Here is a 21857-nt window from a genome sequence, read left to right as displayed (position 1 = left end):
CCTTATGCAGTAAGTTGAGAGGAAAGAGAGAGAGAAAAGTTAAACTCAGGGACATCATATTAAGGAAGTATTAAGAGATGAAGAATTTTATAGTCTTACTAAAAAATTAAACTGGAAGCCTAGAAATAGTTATGGAAAGGATACATATAGGTTATGGGGCAACCATAAAATACCGAAGTTGAAAATTATCAGCTATGATCCACTTAAAAACAGAAATGTGCTATCAAGATGCCTCTTGTCATTCACTTTCTTTATTCTAACCTGGACTGTACTGAAAATGTTGGTTTTAGTTTGTAAATTGGTCTGCTGGCAATTATGGAAATTATTATTATTATTATTACTTGACACCTCCAGGGAACCCAAAGACTCATCAAGGGAGGGTACCTACTCTACAGCTCTCTATCTCCACCAACTACACACAATGCCATCTACCACCTACCATACCACTAGTAGAAATGATCCATAATACTAGAGAGTGATTTCCAAATATCTTATGTGATATTTGAAAATTGTTTCATTAGATCTTTTTGCACATCAGACTAACTTTTCAGCCAACTATTGTGCACACATCACTGAACAATAGCTGATCTGTGCCAGCTTCCATGCTCCATGTGTTTTCTGTTTTTTATTTATTGTAACAGTTCCTACATGTTTCTATATATTAGTAATGTTATGGTTCATGTTACCCTTTTATTGTAATTTTTTGTTCATCCTAATCCTAACCCAGAAGAAGCTGCAAGTATATGCAGTGAAAGTAGTTAGTTTAATTTAATTATATTAGTGTAGCCAAATAAACCCAATATGTTCCTTCTTATATTTGATTTTACTGTGGTCAAAAATCTACATATTCATCAGATTATTAAAAAAATATTAATTTTTAAAAAAGCCGAAATTGGCACTCCTGATAGCACAATCAGTTGACAAGAACAAAAAACAGATGTCTTCACACTAATTCAATTCATTCCACAGATGTAGTGACTTAAAACAACTAACATCTGATTCATAATAATGTTTTACTATATAAACAACACCAAGAGAGACAAAAAATATATTTATTAAACTCGCTATTTCACCAGATTTCTAACTAACATCAGAGCACAATTAATGTCCTTACATAACTAATGTCCTTACATGGCACTGTGTATGGGCCAGATAACCACAAAGTTAAATTTGAAAAGTCAGGCTATCAGGTCTTAAAATGATAGTCTCTCAAATATTTGGTAAATTATTGCAACCATACTTGAGGTTGGGAGAGTGCTTCATAGCTGATGCTGATTCTAAAAATAGTTTCTCACACCTATAATGACATCTATGTAATAGATGTTTTCCTCCATCACATCCTATGAGAAGAAGTATCTAGAGCATGGTCTGCCAATCCCAACTTGCCATACAGATGATTTGTGGATGTAATTTTTGTGTTCTTCAAGATATATGTTAACTGATCTATCCGTCTAACGTAGGCTGCCAAACCAAACTGCAGGTATAAGGAACTTGATACACTCCAGGATGTTCAAGAGGATTCAGTTGATCTTCAGAACTTATGAAGGTAGGTAGCTGAATGAAAAATTTGAAACTGGCATGGAGATGATATTTTATATAGGCTGTAGCCATTGGCTAAAAAGTTGTTGTGAAGGTCCCTGATCTTAGTTCCAAGAACTGTGTCATTTGAACAAATACCTGCTTGGTGAGTAAGTGTTTTGAGGATTCCATACCCATTGAGAAGGGTGGTGTTTGTGTGATTTGTTTATGTAAATACATTCATGTATGAGTGGGTTTTCAGTAAATGAAAAAAAGATAATGAGCAATAGGAAACCATGTCACTAGTGTATCTGAAAAAGGGAAGGCGTTTGTTACTTTCTTTTTCTGTGGTGAAGTTTATTTAAGGTATTGGCTGTTAAGTTGTGGCAAAAATGTATTTAATGTCTCTGGGCTATGAGGCAACAGCAATACCAGCAAATGTTTCTTAGCCATTCTTGAACTCTGAGTTGGGATTTGGGATTGATCCATTCTGTTCTATCCATCTGTTCGCTTGATTCCCTAACATAAAATAAAAACAGTGGTGTGTGTGTGTGTGTGTGTGGATGAGGGGGGGGGGGCTTGTTTAACTGAGTGACACCTCAGCCAGTACAAATTTTGCTCATGTTGTACCATGATTTTATTTTGTTTTAAACCAAAATAGAGTATAGTTTGGTCATTTAAATCTCAAATTGTCAATACATTCTTGTTTGTTCAGTATCTGGGTAAATACCTATTAATAGGGTGTGCTACAAAGTGATGATTGAACATTAGGTCAGAAACCTGGTCGGTTCTCTGCATTCCTTAAAAGGCTATATGGAGATCTCCTCCATAAATTCACACACGAAGAGAAGTCAGTCACAAAAAGTAGTCTCATTGACTATGTTATTGAGGATAGTGATATCTTCACACTGGTTCAGAAAATAGCACTGTACAGAAGATTTGAAATAAGATCATTTAGTTTGAGCAGGAAAAAATCGAATATCATAGTAAGAAGAAAAGTGTGTAAGACAATTTTAAAATGAATCAAAATTGAGCTGCATTGAGGGGTGAAATGTAGACTTGAATATTCAAGGGAAAAAAATGAGATTTTGAAAAAGAAATAAACCTTGGAAACTCATTGACACACACTGAAGAAAACATAGATTCAGTCAGTGAAGCATATATGTGGTCAATTTGTTTTCGAGTATAGAAAAATCAAAACTCCATGATGGACTAAGTAAGTAATGAGGTGGCCATTGAAAAGAAGAAAGCATATCGAATGTTACTAGAAATTTTACATGTGCTCTGAGAGATATAAATGAAAATGTAAGAAAGAAGTAATGTGTAAAAGCAGCTAAACAAAATTAATGGAAAGACTTTGATTAGAATATAGAAAATAAATATCAGAATGTTAAAAAAAATCAGGAAAATATTGAAAAAAAGATTAGAAATAACAGTACTATAAATGGAATAAAAGATAATATTGTATCCTGAAGATAAAAATCTAGATGTCTGAAGTAATTACTTTGAAAAATGGCTAAATAAAACAAGAAGTGACAGAATAGTGCTAGAAAATATTGAGAAAGAATGCATTTGAGAGTTCATATCGCTATTGGAGTTAGCAAAAGCCATCAGAAACCCCCAGCTGGAGGATATGATATTTGATTAGATATGCTCAAATATGGAAGTATAGAAATTCACAGGTGCTGCAGTACATAATACAAATGGCATGGTCAGAATTGTTGAATTTCGTCATGATTGGAGTAGAGCTCTCATAGAGCTCATGTTTAAAAAGAGAAATAAAACTAAATGGGTGGAGGGAATTATAGAAAACTTTTCCTTACTAATTTTCCAGCTACACATATTGCCCACTGAATTAGAAAACTTTATGCAGATGTATGTAAGCATCACTTATGCAGCATATATGCAAAATACTTTGTCATGTGCATCACCACATTTTCTAGGCAACTATTTAAGAATGCTGCTGGTCAGTAATCACCAAAATCATCAATAGCATTGATCATAATGGGGAAAAAAAATCTTTCGGAGTTCGTTGAAGGGCTTATTGTGGGTGCCTGTCTTGCTGGAACCATAATTTTGGAAACAGCAGGGCTTACTGGTTTCTCAAAAGGTGAGATATCGCAGGTGTTTAATTAACTACACATAACAAATACACATTGTCTAAATTTAATGTGTTGTATGTGTTCTTTTTTATGGATAGGAATTGTATGTCCAGTTTCACCAATTTAAGGTGCAAGTTACAGGTGCAATGGATATTCCCCCCCCCCCCCCCATTGGTTCACACTGGAGTATATATCCATTGCACCTGTAATTTAAATTTATATTGGTGAAACTGGATGTACAATTCCTATCTGTTAAAAAAAAAAAAGGAACACAAACAACACATTAACAATTTTGGTGAAGCAGGTCTCTCAGCTCATGTTTTTAACACCCTACACCAAATTGATTGGAAAAGTATTTGTTCTTTACATCATACTAAAGCCTGGTATGAACACAAATTTAAAGAAACCTGTGAAATTTTGATCAATCACTATAATCTTAACAATAATGGTGGTATAAAAAATCCCAAGAATTTGGATAACACACATTCAGCCAACTTAAGTTATTCAAGTTTTCCATCACACTTTAGCAGTCTAAGCAATAATTTCAGCTCTTATTGGCTATCATCCATACTGTTTTGTTCTAATTTATGTGTGTACTTATACGAGTAATTATGTGAGAGCATGTTGCTCTAGGTTAATATATCTCTTAATGATTTTTAACCAAATAGGTAGTAATAACAGGACTCTAGCTTTGATGTAAGTTTTTTTTTCACCAACGGTCAGGCCAGTAGTTTTAATGATTGACCAAATTAATGTAACTTGTTTCTTTGTATATGTGTGTATACTTCAGATGATTACCTTAATGTGAAAGTCGAAATGTCGAGTGATTATTTTGGTTTATATTAAATGGAAGTTTTACTATAACATGGTAGTTTCCATAATTTTCAGAAATGAATGTTACATGCAAAATTTGCTCATAGACTCAAGACGTCAGATATGAGAGCTCTGAGAAAAATTAGGGGAGTATCTATGGTAGAATCATATTAAAAATGAAGATACCAGGAAGGAACTTGACATGGTTAGTATTCAGAAATGTGTAAGCAGAGCTACTGTACAGTGGTATGATCACTTTAACCTACTTTGAAACGAAAGGTTAGTAAAATAAGTGTTTGATGCTGGATTGCAGGAAGAAAAAAAAAACTAGAGGAAGATCAAATATAAGATCAGATCTGACAATATTGTAACATTGTTGAGTTAACAGACTAATTTGAGAAAATTGTTCATATGAATAGTATAGTTAATTTTCATGTAGTACTATAATAATATCTTGAACAACTCCTAAAGGTACACATCAGGAATTTGATCATGATTAATATTTTAGTTGCTAAATTTGTCTGATTCAAAGAATCAGCCAAATTTCGACATGTGGGTGGTAGCTGCTGTATAATGTGGATTGAGCACAGTTAACATTTATTAAGTGCCTTTATCTCTAGTGTTGTGGTTTTTCATGAACACATTTGAAATGTCATGAGTAAAATGCTGTGCTAGAGTGATATGAAATATATCCTTGGGATGTATAATATGTAGGTTGTTTCTCTCCCAGTAACAAAATATTACTCCTTCTTACTTAAGAAATCAAGATAGTTATTGAAGCCTGTATACTAGTTGTATTTGTTTTTATTAGCCTACAAATTGAATTATTTGACACTGTCTTTGGCTTTGGAAAAGCGAGTGACAACTTGACTGTTCTTGACTTAGTGTGAATTTGGAAAAAACAAGTTAAATTGTTTGCTGCTTAATGGATGGAACTTAACGGCCTAAAAATTACAGCTTGTTCCATGTTAGATAAATGCACTCTGCTGCTAATGTTTATTAAAAGTTCAACGAAAACATAACCACTCTTATTTTTATACATTTCCCCAGAGTTTTATAATTTTTATATGTTTTGCTTTGGGCTGATGTTGGGAAAAGAGTAACATTTTATCACTGATATTTGGGTTGGTTAATTCACATATGTTAACTAAGTTTTTGTCCTTCATATTATTTTACAGAAGAAATGCACATTATGACATCTAAAGAAAAAGAAAAGGAAAAGGATACAGCAGAAAAGATGAAAGAAGCTTTAGAGCAACAAATTGAAAAGCATCGTGATACACATCAGAAACAATTGTCAGCCCTCAGAGATGAAATTGCAGAAAAGCAGGCTCTTATTGATCAGCTGAAAGAGTAAGTTTTGCTTTTAAATCTTTTGTGATTACCAACTGTTGTGAACTCCCAACAGTTGGTAATCACAGTTTATTTTTAACAAAAATGTGTACTCCACCTCCCTGCCCCCCCCCCCCCCTCCAAAAAAAAAAGGTAGTGGTAGGAGGATAAGTGAAACTAGTTATTAAATTACCTGTTTTGTTGTTTGTCTTCTAAAGCATTTTAATATGTGTAACAATACATATTCATAGGAACTGTTCTTCTTATTGTGCATATATTAAGGATACAGATTTTAAATTTTTATAACAATTACGACTGAAGCCAGAATTGGTTAAGTATAATTTTCGGAATGCAAATAGATGTTTCTTAGTTGCTGAAAATGAATCTTTTGTCAAAATTTAATCAATAATATTAAGTTGATTAGGGATGCAATGAATATTCAGTTTTGCTTTGGTATTCAGCCAATTTGGCACGTTTTACAAATATTTGGCTTCAGCCAGATCAGTAGAAAGATTCAGTAAAGACAAAAAAAACTTCTGTTACATGCATCATAACAAACTCGAGAAAAGCCTCTTATCTTGCAACAAACTGACAAATATATACAAAATCTTCGCATTATGCTCTTGGCTGAAATGATTGCATTGGATAATATGCCATACTCAACTCTTCAAAAAGAAGGGTTTCCAAGGCTTAATTGAGTAAAGTTGTTCTGCAGTAGAATGTCTCAAAAAAATTTTTTTTTGCCAACAGCCAATATTCATTGAAAGTGTTTTCAGAAGCCAAAAATATTTCAGAAATCTTATGAAGAAATCAGACGTATGCTGAAAAATTCCTTTTCCTACATCATAATTTATTGCGAATTTGTTTTAATTATTAAATCCATAATAATTATTCTCTATATTTCAAGATTTTAATTGTTCTGTTAATATTTTCATCAAGAAATAAGTGGAGTAATTTTTTCTGAGTTTTTTGCTGTATTGTTTTTTTTTAAATAAAATGTTCTTTATGAAATTAAATGATAGTTTTATTATATGAAAATGGAGAATATTATAGATCCATCAATAATATACAGCCATGTGTAAAAAGAAACTTAAGCACTAAAAATTTAACAGAGAGCTTATGAGAACATGTTGGAATCAGAGTTGCATTGGCTCGTTTGTACTATTTAAACAAAAATTCTTCCCAGGAACCTGTATATATATCACCTTTTATTAATACATTGATTATATTTTACTTGCCCAACAGCAGTTTTGAACTGTTGGTTCTCATCACAGATTAGGCTTCAAATTAACCAAGTTAAAAAACAAACTGCAAGTGGAAATAAAGACAAATTCAACACTATGGTAAACTAGGTCAGAAAGTTGAATTCATCATAAGTGATCTCTTATAAAAGCGAATAATAAAATATTACACTAATACAGCTGAGATGCTTAAATTTATCTTAAGTTATTATATTAGAGAATGTTATAGATTCATTCATATTTGATAGCAAACTGTGAAAGAAACATAAGTTTCTTTCTACATTTGGCTATAAAATATGGATGGATCCTTAATTCCCTCCACTTCAATATCTCACTTATTGAAACATTTCAGCTGAACACTTGCCGTATATATTTTCGCATATAATGCGAACTAGAAATTTTGTTTGAAAACTAGCCCTGAAATGCCATGTCCACGTATAATGTGATCTGTTAATCTTGTTCCCTAACATTATAAATAAAACAATACAAATTAACAAAAGAAATATTTATTTTAAAACAAAATTTCAAAATCCTTTAAATTCTTCATCGTTTGAGTCATCAAACATTTCATTTATAAATTCATCTGTTGGCATTGCGTCTTCAGTGTAGCAGTTGTCATCGTCACCGTGCTCTCCATTTTGTTGTGCATCATCCTCGCTTTCGTATATGATGTCGTCTTCGGATCCATCCATTGAATTACTTAGTCCACATTTAAGAAATGAGCATTGAATCACTTCAGATGGTATCAAATCCCAAGCTTCTTTAAGCCAGCTGGTGACTAGGGTGATCTCAGGGTTCTAAAAATTCCTACTCTTTGTCATCTTCACCAAACCAGATGACATCCATTCTCTCCATTTTTCACGTAAGTGATCTTTAAACGGCTTAATCATACGGCTGCAAAATGAAAGTTAGATCACCCGGTATGACTGCTAGGTCTGTACATAGCTCACATGCTTTCTCTTTGCTTGCCTCTGTTAAATGCACCTGGAACATATCCCAGACTAGCATGCTTTGTTGATGTAATAAGCTGCCTGGATGTATGTTCCATACTCAATCCAGCCACAATTGTACACCTTCTTCATCCATTCAACCTTTCTGATTGGCGTGAACAAAGACACCTAGTGGAAATTTCATATGCTTCGGAATTGTCTTCCTTTTAAATATCACTGTCAGCTTTAATTTGGTTCCATCTGCCATGCATGCTAGAACAGCGGTAAAATGCGTTTTTTCATGTCCCGTTGTTTTTATGAGGACACTCTTTTCGCCGAGTTTACTGTTCAATTCCCAGGCATATCAAAGTACTACATGGGCGTCTCATCCATATTGCCTATTTGGAAAAGTTCATATCCGTGACACTTCCATAATTTTATGATAAATTTATGGAAGGACTCCACTTTTTCTTCAAGCTGCTTTGGTAACTTCTGCGCAATTTTTGTTTGGTGTCGTAATGTTAATGCTTTGCGTTTCATAAATCTGTTACACCACCCAGGCAAAGCAAGAAAAGATGAAATACCTGATGTGTCCTTGAATTTACCATTCTTGAGTTGTAGAGCTCAAAAACAAATTGCATTTCTTAATTACTATAATGCCATCTTGTCATTGCATCAAAATCCATTCATTTAGCTCTTCTTCAAGTTCTGGAAAGGATGCGAAATCTCCACGACGGGCACGTTTCGTTTTGAGAATTTTTTGAAGACTGTCTTTTTGCTTACGCCAAAGTCTAATATTACTCTCTGCTACACCGAATTCTCTCATAGCAACACTGTTATTATGTTCTTCTGCAAACTGCATGACATGCAATTTAAATCCTGCTTCAAAAGATGAACGTTTCTGTTGGCTCATATTCAGGCTAGGTTTGTTTAACGAATAATATTTAAAATGAACTGTGGTTAAACCAATAAAATTGTGCTAATATCCTGCCAAGGGGGCGGGATATTAGCACTACTTACATTACTGGCTTTATGTGCAGATACGATGCGTGCTCGGTCACAGGATGCAAGTGGGTCAAGTAGATTTGGTTGCATAGGCATTAGGTAATATATATTGTGTGTGCAAGTAATAAGATGTTATATTTTTTAAGATCCACATTTAATGCAGACTTTAGACCATACTTTACCTAACTTTAGACCATAAATTTTTCGCATTATATGCGATAATATACAGTAAATGTTTTATCATCCTCATTAACAAATTCCTGATATGTAGCCTCAGGTGGATGTACAGAATAATTTTGATAGTACTACATGAAAAAGTTACACCATTACCAACTTCCACTCAACAATTTTTCCCCCAAATTAATCTTATCTATCAAGATTCCAATATTATTAGATCTTATATTTCTGTCTTTTAAGGCATTTTTTACTGTATCAATCCATCTACATCTTGATCTTCCTCTGGGTCCTTTCCTACCAACCTGCAAATAACACCTGTTTTGCTAATCTTTTCTCTTCCATTCTGTTTAAGTGACTATATACTACCTGAGATTAGTTGTGCTGACACATTCCTGAATACTTACAATAGCAGGTTCTTTCCCAATAGCCTTATTTTTAATATGATACTGCCATTGATGCCATGTATTGACTCCACTAATCTTTCTCAGACTCTCATATCAGAGGTCTCCAGTCTTTGATCAACTTTTTTTTTTTTTTTTTTTTCTAACCCAGCTCTGAGATCTATAAGTTAAAATTGGCTTGAACACTGTCTTGTATACAAATAATTTAATCCGGGATTCTCGCAGACTTGTAGTGGATTTATTCAAAAATATAACATCTGCATAAAGTAAAGAGCTAAGATTAACATCACCAATTTTGATATCAGATTTAATATCACTTTCCTTCATAGTGTGATCCATATAGATAATTAATAACAGTGAAGATAATGTGCACAGCTGATTTTACATCAAACCATCTTCCTTTACCTCCTTCAATTCTAACTGCTGACTTACAGCTTAGAGACTATGTATTGCTTGATATAATATCCCATTTACAGCATATAATTATAGCATTTTGAAGAGCTTTCCTCTTGGCACCTTGTCATATGCCTTTTCTAGATAAACAAAACTTAAATACAAATCCTTGTTATGTTCCCAAGATTTCTCAGCTATTTCTCTTCAGGTGAAAATCTGATCCTGACAACCTCTGTATGTTCCCAATTTGTTCTTCACCAAGCTTCCCTTCCACAATTTTTTCTTATCTCTTTCTCAAATATACTTGCATAAATCTTAACAGGAACACTCAATAGGGAAATACCTCCATAATTGTCACATTCAGTTTTATTTCCATTTTTATGGATGGGTACCATGAGATATCTGCTCCACTCATCTGGAATTCAATTCAACCCTCTAACCAGTCCTTCTGAACTACGCAATGTAGCTACTGTAAAACGTTTATACTTGCATATTTGAGCACTTCTGGTTGAATTTCATCTACTCCAGCTACCTTTCTGCATTTCAGGTTTTTGTTGACTTTTTCTACTTGGATATACAATGGATATTGTATATCCAATGGATATACAAGATTTGACAATATAATTCCCAGAACAGCTGCATAGTGTCACCTGCATAGTGATTTGGTTGGAGTCACATGAGTATTTGTTTTAACTAATGTGTGCATCGTCTTTGTATTTGTTTTAACTAATGTGTGCGTAAAGCTCTAGCCAATAGAACCATTTGCTAGTTGGCTATTACAAAAACAACACAGATCTGTATGTAAACTTTGGCATAAAAATGTGGGATCGAAATTTGGAGCAGCGTGTTATCATCAAATTTTGTGTAAAAATTGGCAAAACTGCTACTGAAATATTGTAGCTGTTGAAAGTGGCATATTGTGTGGATGCTCTGAAAAATTCAAGTGTCTTTGAGTGGCATAAGAGATTCAAATGTGGGCAAGAAGATGTAAACGACTCCAGAAGTGGGCAGCTAAAAACAAAAATCACAAATGCACGTGAACGGAGGGCAAGATTTGGTACTGTCTGACAGACGATTAAGTGTGCGATTAATTGCTGATGAAATGCAAATGAATCGAGAAACAGTCAGATAATTTTAACTGAAGAATTGGGTATGCAAAAGATTTCTGCGAAGTTTGTGCCTCGGATCTTGGCGGACGAACAGAAGCAGCGGCAGGTTCAAGTTGCGACTGATCTTTCTGCAAATAAGCACATGTTTAAGAGAGTAATTACGAGTGACTAAACCTGGTGCTTCCAGTACGATCCCAAAACAAAATGCCAGAGTATGCAGTGGGGAAACCTAGAGTTCTCCACATCCGTAAAAAGCAAACGTCACAATCACAGTTCAAGACCATGTTCGTGTGTTTCTTTAATCACAACAGGATAGTCCACTATGAATTCATTGAACAGGGACAAATGATCAACCAACAATGCTGTTTAGGGGTGCTGAAAAGATTATGAGATTCTGTTCGGAGAAAAAAAGACCTGAATTGTGGCCTGACAGTCGATCATCGATCACGACAATGAGCCAAGCCATAGTGCGCTCATAGTGAGAGAGAGTTTCTGGCCAAAGAATTGATTACCGAATTAAATCATCCTGCTTATTTACCCGACTTAGCTACCTGTGATTTTTTAATCTACAGTTTTCATGTCACCTTTATCATCTCGGATTCTTTTTACAGTACGTTTTCTTCCATTTCTAAGCTTTTCCAACAGCCTCCAGAATATTTTGCCACTTTTCTGATATTTATTTTCTATGTTCTTGCCAAAATTTTCCCATGACTTTTGTTTAGCTAGTTTTACACAGCACTTCACACTTTCTTACATTTTTCTCTGTATTCTCTAAGAGCACAAGCTGACTTACTTCCAGGAACTTTCGATTTACCTCCCCCCCCCCCTTAACTGCCTCTTTTACATTCCAAGTCTACTATGGAGTTCTAATTTTTCTATCCTTTCAGATTACCTCACCACATGCCTCTCTGGCTGAATTAATCAATGTTTTCTTCAGGATTTGCCAGTTAATCTCAAAGGTTTCATTCTTGTTTTCAAATTCTTTCACCCCCCCCGAAATCTTTTAAACTCCCTTTAATATCTTAATGTTATGCAGAGCCATAGCGAGGCTATGGCCAATGTGGACCTTGGCCATAGGCGCTAATTTTACATAGGCACAAAAATTTATTTTTTTAAATTTTTTATTTATTAATTTTTTTTTTTTTTTTTTTTTAGAACGCTGCAATTTTCTTTCCTGGCCATAGGTGCCAAAATTCTTCACGATGTCCTTATTTCCTTATTTGGCAATGTAAAATAAACAAAATAGCAGATATAGTAGCAGATACCTACCAAATGATGCATGTATGTAGATTAGACTATAAAATAAGTAGTGCAAGTTAAGGCATCTCTGATTCTGAAGATTTATTCTCATAATCTCTTTGATCCGTTTTTGAAACTTTCAAAGATTTATATACATCATCATTGAATAACTGCCATGTACCCTCAAGGGGTGTACAGGATATGATAGTACTACATGAAAAATTTACATCATTAATAATTTCCTATCTACAATTTTCCTCCAAATCAGTCTGTTACTTGTCAGGATTCCAACATTATCAGATCTTATATTTCTATCGTCTAAGTCACTTTGTATCATATCAATCCACCTATATCTTGGTCTTCCTCTGGGTTCTTTTACTGCCAACCTGGCAGAGAACACTTGTTTTGCTAATCTTTCCTCGCCCATTCTGTTTAAGTAACCATACCACCTGAGATTAGCTCTGTTAACACATTCCTGGATGCTGACAATGTCAATTTCTTTCCTAATATCCACGTTTTTAATATGATTTTGCCATTGATGTCATCTGTTCATGCCTATAATCTTTCTCAGGATTCTCATATCTGCGGTCTCTAGTCTTTGGTCAAGTGTTTTACTTCTGACCCAGCTCTCAGATCCATAAGTTAAAACTGGTTTGAACACTGTCTTGTATGCAGCTAATTTAGTGTTCCTACTAATTTCTCTCTTATTCCATATGAATTTATTCATTTGACTTCCTACCATACCAGCTTTGTTGATTCTATTTACATATTCTATTTCCATATTTAATTTACCATCTTCACTAAAAATCGTGCCTAAGTAGGTGAAATGTTTTACTTGTTCCACAGGTTCCCCATTCACAACACAGTTGAAATTTTGAACAATTCTACATATTTTCATTGTCTTTGTCTTTTTTAATGCTGACCTTCATACCATATCTATTACAACAGTTATTCAATTTAGTCAGGGAATCTTGCAAACTTGCAGCAGATTTATTTAGAAGTATAACATCGTCAGCATAAAGCAAAGAGCTGACATTAACATCTCCAATTCTGATATCATGTTTAATACCACTTTCCTTCATAATGTGATCCATATAGATAATGAATAACAGAGAGGATAATGTATATCCTTGTCTCACACCAGATTTAACATTAAACCATCTTCCTGTACTTCCTTCAATTCTAACTGCTGACTTACAACTCAAATAAAGACAAAGTATTGCTTGATATAATGCCCCATTGACACCATATAACTGTAGCATATTTAATAGCTTCTCTCTTGGCACCTTGTCATGTGCCTTTACCAGATCAACAAAACTTAAATACAGATCTTTGTTATATTCCTATGCTTTCTCAACTATTTGTCGTAAAGTGAAGATTTGATCTTGACAGCCTCTATTTGGCCTGAATCCAGCTTGTTCTTCACCAAGCTTTTCTTCCACAATTCTTCTTAACCATTTCTCAAGTGTACTTGTATAGATCTTGCCAGGAACACTCAGTAGGGAAATACCTCTGTAATTCTCACATTCAGTTTTATTTCCCCTCTTTATATATGGGTACTATGAGAGTTCTACTCCAATCATCGGGAATTTGTCCCTCTGTCCAGGCATTCTGAACTATGCAGTGCATTCACTGTAAGACTTTCACACCACCATACTTCAGCATTTCTGGTCGAATATCATCTACTCCTACTGCCTTCCACATTTCAAGCCTTTGATGGCATTTTCTACTTCAAGTATGGATATGTATTCCTGACTGTATGCCTGTTGAGTGTTTTTTATCACTGTACTATCACTGCTTGTTTCATTTAGCAATTTTTCAAAGTAATTACTCCATACTTCAAGGATATCTTTTTCTCCCGTTTTCATGTCACCTTTATCATCTCTAACTCCTTTTACAGCACTCTTTCCTCCATTTCTAAGCTTCTTCAACCACCTCCAGAATATCTTACCACCTTCTTGATATTTATTTTCTATGTTCTTGCCAAAGTCCTCCCATGACTTTTGTTTAGCGAGTTTTACACAGTGTTTCGCTTTCTTACATTTGTCTCTGTATTCTCTAAGAGCAAAAGCTGACTTATTTGCCAGGAATTTTTGATATGCTTACTTCTTTTCCTTCACTGCCGTTTTAACTGTGTCCACCATGGAGTTCTGATTTTTCTATCTTTGCTGACTACCTCACCACATGCCTCTCTGGCTGAATCAATCAGGATTTTTTTTAAGGCTTGCCACTGAAACTCCAAGGTTTTGTTCCTGTTCTCAAACTCTTTCATTTTTTTTCCAATAATGTTTGTATATTTTAGTCTACAGTTCACATCTGAGAGCTGCTCAACCTTTATTCGCTTTAAAACTTTCTTACATGTTATTCTTTTCGATATGAAATTCAATTTTATCCTGTTCAAGATTAAGTAGTGATCACTTCCAATTTCAAATCCTTTGTACACTCTGGTGTCCTGGAAGGGAGAAAACATCACTATCGACAATGACATAGTCAATGAGACTTTTCTTATTCCTTGCCTCTTCTCTCCATGTGATTTTGTACACATTTTTATGTTGGAAGATGATGTTAGTAATAACCAGTCCATGTTCTGAGCAGAAATCCAACAGATATTTGCCATTATTATTAGCTTTGCTCTTTTCTCCAAATTTTCCCAAAATATTTTTGTATGTCTCACAATCATTTCCTACTCTGATGTTTAGATCCCCAACAAGGACCAACTTTTCCTTTTTCATTGTGTCAGTTGCTATTTCTAAAGCCTCAAAAAAATTCCTCTACTTCTACCTTAGTAGAACCTTCTGTGGGACCATAGGCACAAATAAGTCTCATTGTCCAGTTCCCCATTCTCATATTTGCCCACATTACTCTACTTGAGACTGACTGCCATTCAAGAAGATTAGCCTCGTATTTTGTGTTGAATACTATGGCTACTCCTTCTTTTCCTTGATTGTCATTGGCTGAATATAACATTTTGTATTTATTGCTCAGAAAGATCTTACAAGTTTTGGTCTTTTTTGTTTCAGTCACCCCTATTATGTTGATCTGGTACTTATCTAATTCCTCAGCTAGCTCCATTTGTTTGCCATTCAGGCTTCTTATGTTGATAGTACCGATCTTTAACTCTGGTGATGTTGAGTTGGGGTTTGTTTTCAGATTTGTTCCAGTAGCTGACTTTTCGCTGTTCGCCCTGGTTCCCTGGCGAAAACAACGGGGGGCCTTGTTTAACCGGGCGATGCCCCAGCCAGCATGAAATTTTGTCATGTCGTACCATCATTTTTCATTTTGGTTTAACCAATAAGAATACAATTTGGTCGGCTAAATCCCAAATTGCCAGCCCATCCTCGTCCATTCAGTATCCAAGTAGATACCCAACAGGGTGCACCACGAGAAGGTGAGGATTGGACATTAGGTCAGAAGCCCTGGTCGTTCTCCACATTCCTTTGAAGGCTATGTGGAGGTCTCCTCTCGGTTATACCCTTAAGATATATATATATATACATATTTATTTAGGCAGATGACAGTTCTTTTTAGGCAATCTGATGCGTGACTGAGGACAATATACAGTTGGGCGAGTTGAATTTGTAGACCCAGGAGTTCCAGAAATGATGTGTGAGATATGCATCAGCAAATTAGTGTCAGTATAATGAGCACAGGTTGCGTTATTATTATTGGATATTTAAACTATGGAGACAGATTGGAAGCAGAAATGAATGGAATTTATACACCTACTGAGAGATGATTACTTGAAGCATCATGTTTTCAGCACTGGGAAAGGAAAAGACATCTTCAGGGATTAAAATAACTTTTGTAACAGCACACTCAAATACAATACAATACTAAGTGGCACGTGGATGACTAAAGTCCTATCTAGGTGGTGTGCTCTCTGTGAGCGTTTGTAGGTGGCCTAGGATGTAATGTGGAATCTCTGGTAATTGATGGTTCCCAAATTTTGGGAAGTTTTATGCAACCATATTTATTTAAATTCGATTGATTTCTGAGTGCTGCTGCAGATTCTAAAAACAGTATTTCTTTTTTAAATTTACTATGGTGGAGCATGGTGGTTTTTCTCCAGGCGATCCTGTGGGTTGATCCTGTCCAAAACATGGTCTGCAAAGCCAAGTCGACCATAGTTGTGATTGCTGATGTATGTTCCTGCAAGCTGGCTTACTTTGGACAGACAGGCAAATCAGCAACCATCCATTTAGAAGAACACAATTAATATGCAGTGTTAACTCCAAGATGAGAATCTTGAGAGACATGCTACGTGCAAGTCTGAAGCTATAAAAGGCTCTCGCATCAGGAAGGAAGGAGGGTCTTTTTTTCTTCTCTGGACTCATCACCATAAAAGGCATACTGCCTGTCATCAGTTGAGCATTCCATACAAATTACCACTCAGACACTGATCTATGTGAAACAACAGTAGCTCCAATGAAATACATGAAAAACACATGAAAAAAAAAGTTGCTATAGGTATACGAGAAAGCAGGAATCATAGAAAAAGTAAAATTCAAAATGGAATAGTCCTTTCATTTTAATAGAAAAACCCAATGGAAGGTTAAGGTTTGTCTTAGATCTGAGAGAGAGGTAAATAAGGTGACAAAACTTTATTTACCTCTGTGTAAAATTGAAGAATTGTTAATTAGTTACGAAGGTGCAAAGAAGGATTAGATCACAAAGCTAGATTCAATCCCTGGCTATTTTCAGATTCCTTTAAGAAAAGAAGATACAAAGTATTATGCCTTCACAACCAGACGGCAAAAATATCAATTGTGTAGACCTCAAGTGGCTAGAAATTCAGCCATGTCATTTCAGTCTTTAATGAATTCTCTCGTATCGAATATGTTATGTAGAGGAGTAATTTGTTTTTAAGATGACTTACTAGTATACTCCAAGGATCTATTGTCTCATAAGAAAACTTTATTGAATGTTCTTTCTATTTTAGATGAGGTTAAATTGTCCTTGAAATGTTCTAAATGTCAGTTCTTTCTAAAAGAAATCGAATATTGATTTGATCATCCAAGGACAGTTATTTTTGTAATGGAATGAAAAGTGACATTAGCTTGTAAGTCAACTTGTGTCACATATGCCAAACCAGATCCACCTTTAGAGGTAAGGCATCTTTTACAGGCTTTTTCTGTCCCTGTAAGATCATTTCAAGCTATTGATATAGTCAGACCTTTACCCATAACAAAAAATGGGAATAAGTTCATCTTTGTGGCAATTGGCATGCTATCATGTTTCCCAGAAGCGGTACCTATGAAGGATCAGACTGCAAAAACAGTGGCAAATAAATTTTTTAAACTAATAATTTCGAGATATGGAACAACTCAAACACTTTTGTTTGATCAAGGTGCTAATTTCACCAGAAATGATGCTGCGGCTTCGTAAACTGTTAAACAGGGAAATGGAATTTGTGAAAGACTTAACAAGGCTCCAAAACACGCACTTTCTAAGTTAGCTGATGCCAAACTATCAAATTGGGACTCTTACGTATCACAAGCTTTATTCATGTGTAGAACTGCAGTTCATTCAGCAATCAAAGCCTGCTTTTGAGTTCAGAAATGTGAATTTTCCTAATGAAATGAGATCTACACATGTTGACTCAAGATTCTCAGACATTGATGAGTATCTTGAAGTAACAGTAGAGCAGAATTGATTCATTCATGAAATTATAGTGGAATCTAGCAAGCTTAGTTCTCACAAGACAAGGACATATATAAACAAGTTAAAAAAAATATAAGAATCTGATCCCCTGGTAACTTAGTGCTCTTGGAGAAAAAAAATTAACCCTACAATGGGCAGTAAATTAGATAAAAAGGCTTTTGATCCCTATAGGATCATAGAGAAACTCCGGTAAACTCCAAAATCTAAGATGTGAAAAATCCAACAAGATTATTCAATGTACATTGCGATAGATTAAAGTTATATATGTTCAGGAACAATAGCTTAATTTGCTTCAGAGATGATCTAAATAAGATACTAAGGGATGACAATTTTCCCAACCAAAATAAGAATGTAAAGTTTGATAAGAATAAAATAAGATAGCAATCAAAACATTCTACAGGTTCTAGGAAACACAAGCCATGAAAATTATAAAAGATTAGATAGTACTGTAACTAAGCATAAGCCTATGACCACTAAAAAAGGAGAGATAGATAAAGTTGATTATCTTGATAGATTAGGTGATGGGGATAATTCTGCCTTAGGGGAAATAATATCAGAATGTTACAAATATATGTATGATAATGCCAAGAAGACAACATCTTCAAAGTCAGATATTGTAAATAAAGAGTCATGCTCCTCAAAACGTTAGTGAAGTAACAACTACTGAGTCAAATAAAGGTAGACAAAAGAGATACATTTTAAGACCCAGAGATCGTGTTAAAAAGATGTACAATCATTTTTTATTTTATTTAATTAATTAATTAAATTTTTTTTTAAGGGATGATGTCTTGGATTCGCCGATAGTTCTCTGGCTTGAAACTCTTAGATCGTAGTTTTCGATCTTTGAGTTTTGCATACTGGCTGTAAAATAATAAGGGATTTTTATCCCCTTAATTTATGTACAATCATTATTAATGCATTAAAAAATCCTTTGAATATTAAACCATTGTTAAAATATCATGATTAAAAGTTTATTTTTCACTTGGTTAAACTATAATAAATTTAGTTTAATCCTTTATCCAAGTGTGAGCAAACAGGGTTTGCGCTTGAAAGTATCTTCAGGACTGGGGTAAGGTAGTACAACACCGGGAAACTCGTTGCAAAGGTGGAGCAAGGTAACATCACTCCTATCTCAGTATCTCCCATAATGCAAAACACATCTCCTTGCGGATATGTATAATGTTATGCATTAAGGGAAGGGCCACTACCCAGACTAGTTTCGACCTTTATTGAGGTCTCTTCAGTGGGAGCCAGGCCCGAGTGGAGATACCAGGCAGAAGCATTAGCAAAGTCATCTCTACCTATAGGAGTTGCCAAACGGTGTACCACCTTTTTATTCTCTGGATTTAGAGAAAGATGTTGAAAGTTTATTTTTCACTTGGTTAGACTATAATAAATTTAGTTAATCCTTTATCCAAGTGTGAGAAAACAAAGTTTGCACCTGAAAGTATCTTCAGGACTGAGGTAAGGTAGTACAACATCGGGTAACTCTTTGCAAAGGTGGATCAAGCTAACATCACTCCTATCTCAGTATCTCCCATAATGCAAAACACATCTCCTTGCAGATATGTATAATGTTATACATTAAGGGAAGGGCCACTACCCAGACTAGTTTCGACCTTTATTGAGGTCTATTCAGTGGAAGCCAGGCCCAAGTGGAGATACCAGGCAGACGCATTAGTAAGGTCATCTCTACCTATAGGAGTTGCCAAACGGTGTGCCAAACTTTCAACATCTTTCTCTAAATCCAGAGTAATTTAATAAAAAGGTGGCACACCGTTTAGCAACTCCTATAGGTAGAGATGACCTTGCTAATGCTTCTGCCTGGTATCTCCAGTTGGGCCTGGCTTCCACTGAAGAGACCTCAATTCAGGTCGAAACTAGTCTGGGTAGTGGCCCTTCCCTTAATGCATAACATTATACATATCTGCAAGGAGATGTGTTTTGCATTATGGGAGATACTGATATAGGAGTGATGTTAGCTTGCTCCACCTTTGCAATGAGTTGCCCGGTGTTGTACTACCTTACCCCAGTCCTGAAGATACTTTCAGGAGCAAACTTTGTTTGCTCACACTTGGATAAAGGATTAAACTAAATTTATTATATCATGATTAACATTGTATCATGCTTGCTTTTACAAGTTGTTAACTAGAAGGAAAATTATATAAGGAATTGTCATTGTCTATGTCATATCCCCCACGTGTCTTGAGGGCACAGAGGTCTGACATATGTCAGTTTACAGGCTGAAGATAATCCTGTAAGAATGGCCAGTCCTCAGCAGAGTGCCAGCAGCATCGAATGATTGATAGATCCTTCCAGTTACTAACCGTGCTCACACTTGCTTAATTTTTTGCATGAGCCATTAGTAGCAGACTACCAATCGCCCAACCTTTGCTGGCATAATTAATGCCAGTGGCATCTAGGGTTCACAGGTGGTAACCTTCCCAAGTACTAACTGGGCTCAGGTTTGCTTAACTTCAGTGATTAGATGACAGCTGACAGCTGGTGCTTTCAAACCGAGATGGCTGCTGACTGTCATTTTCTATAATAATACTAAATTTCTTGTATCTAATAACTTTATGGAAAATGTCTTGTATTATTCAAATGGTGTTGCACGAGTTGTAATGTCATCATGTCCCAATATTAACATTACTCCGAGATGGGAATCTCGAGCAATGTGCCTGTGTGCTACATGCAAGTCCAGAGCTATAAAAGGCTCTTGTGTCGAGAAGAAAGGTCTTTTTTCTTCTCTGGGCTTGTCACCATAAAAGATCTACTGCTAGCTGTTAGAAGGAGAGTGTCTTGGGACTTTGGTCCTTTTCCCTGGGTCCACGGCCATGTGAGGTCTTAACCTTAAGACCTCAGCTTAGAGCAAAAAAAAAGCTATAAATATATACAAATATTGACCTCTTTTAAGTGACCTTACATTAGCTACTCAGGTGGCATTTTTTAGAATTGTCTGTTACTGGTTAATTGCTATTCTGTGATCTTGTACTGATGATGCCTATGATACTTAGGCAAAATTTCTACATTAATAAAGTTTTTAATGTAGGTTTTCCTCTGTTTTTATAATTCTTTTAATTATGGGTTTTTATTTTTCTTGGAGAGTAGTGGTTGGTTGGAATGCATTCAAGTCGCTGTGTGTGTGTGTGTGTGTGTGTGTGTGTGTGTGTGTGTGTGTGTGTGTGTGTGTGTGTGTGTGTGTGTGTGTTGATGGAGACCCTCCCATGATGAGTCGTTGACTCCATGGAATGGGGACTACTACTAATAATAATAAGGTGAAGGGATAAAGTGCTATTAAGCTGTTCCTCCGTTGCTCTCACTTGACTTCTTTAATGGAAAAAGTCGTCAGCTTCTTCACCACCTGGAGACCAACTGTCTAATTAATGGCCAGCAATGCAGATTCTGCCACTTGATTCATTGAAGATCTCCTAGGAATGGAAAAGTTTGGAGAAACTCGTGGTCAGTCTTAACATTTTGCGATTCTAGCACAGAGGCATTCTCACCAAACTATCTTGGAAATTGCTCCAGTCTTTTGCAGTTGGGTCACCAACTTTCTCTTTGCTCATGTTTTAATGGTAGAAAGTTTCATCTCCTCAGATTTCTTTACCATTCCTAGAGCCTCAGGTCTGTGTGATTTCTTGTCTTCTTCCACTGATCACAAATTCTAACAAATTCAGTCCATTTTATCTTTTATCATAGCTGCCATGCTATGATAAAAGTGAATTGATGAGATTGCGAATGTGTGTCAGCATGTTGTGTAGAAAGAATGATTTGCAGTTTGAGGACTTTTGGACTGAATTTCATTGAACAGAAGGACATATATAAGGCTGGACCTAAACGAATGTCTGTGTCAGGTGATGCAAATAGATGTATCAGTGCAACAGTCAGCATGTCTTTGTGTAATTTAACACTTAGTTCGGTGTAAGTTATTTGC

General features: G+C 35.3%; 1 protein-coding gene across 2 annotated transcripts in view; it reads left to right on the top strand.

The window, feature by feature from the left end:
* LOC150105462 (kinesin heavy chain-like) overlaps positions 1–21857 on the top strand; it is a 415076-nt gene that overhangs the window by 288258 nt on the left and 104961 nt on the right. For both annotated transcript variants that reach the window (XM_090394832.1, XM_090394831.1), the window contains exon 18: positions 5612–5786. In XM_090394832.1, the coding sequence (XP_090250958.1) occupies positions 5612–5786 (175 nt within the window). The remainder of the gene's footprint in view (positions 1–5611; positions 5787–21857) is intronic.

This window comes from Typopeltis vanoorti, chromosome 6 (genome assembly GCF_054136105.1).
Source record: "Typopeltis vanoorti isolate ZY-2024b chromosome 6, IOZ_Tvanoo_1.0, whole genome shotgun sequence".
Lineage (NCBI taxonomy): Eukaryota > Metazoa > Arthropoda > Arachnida > Uropygi > Thelyphonidae > Typopeltis > Typopeltis vanoorti.
Note: the sequence above shows the minus strand (reverse complement) of the source record. Positions and strands in the feature narration are given on the sequence as shown.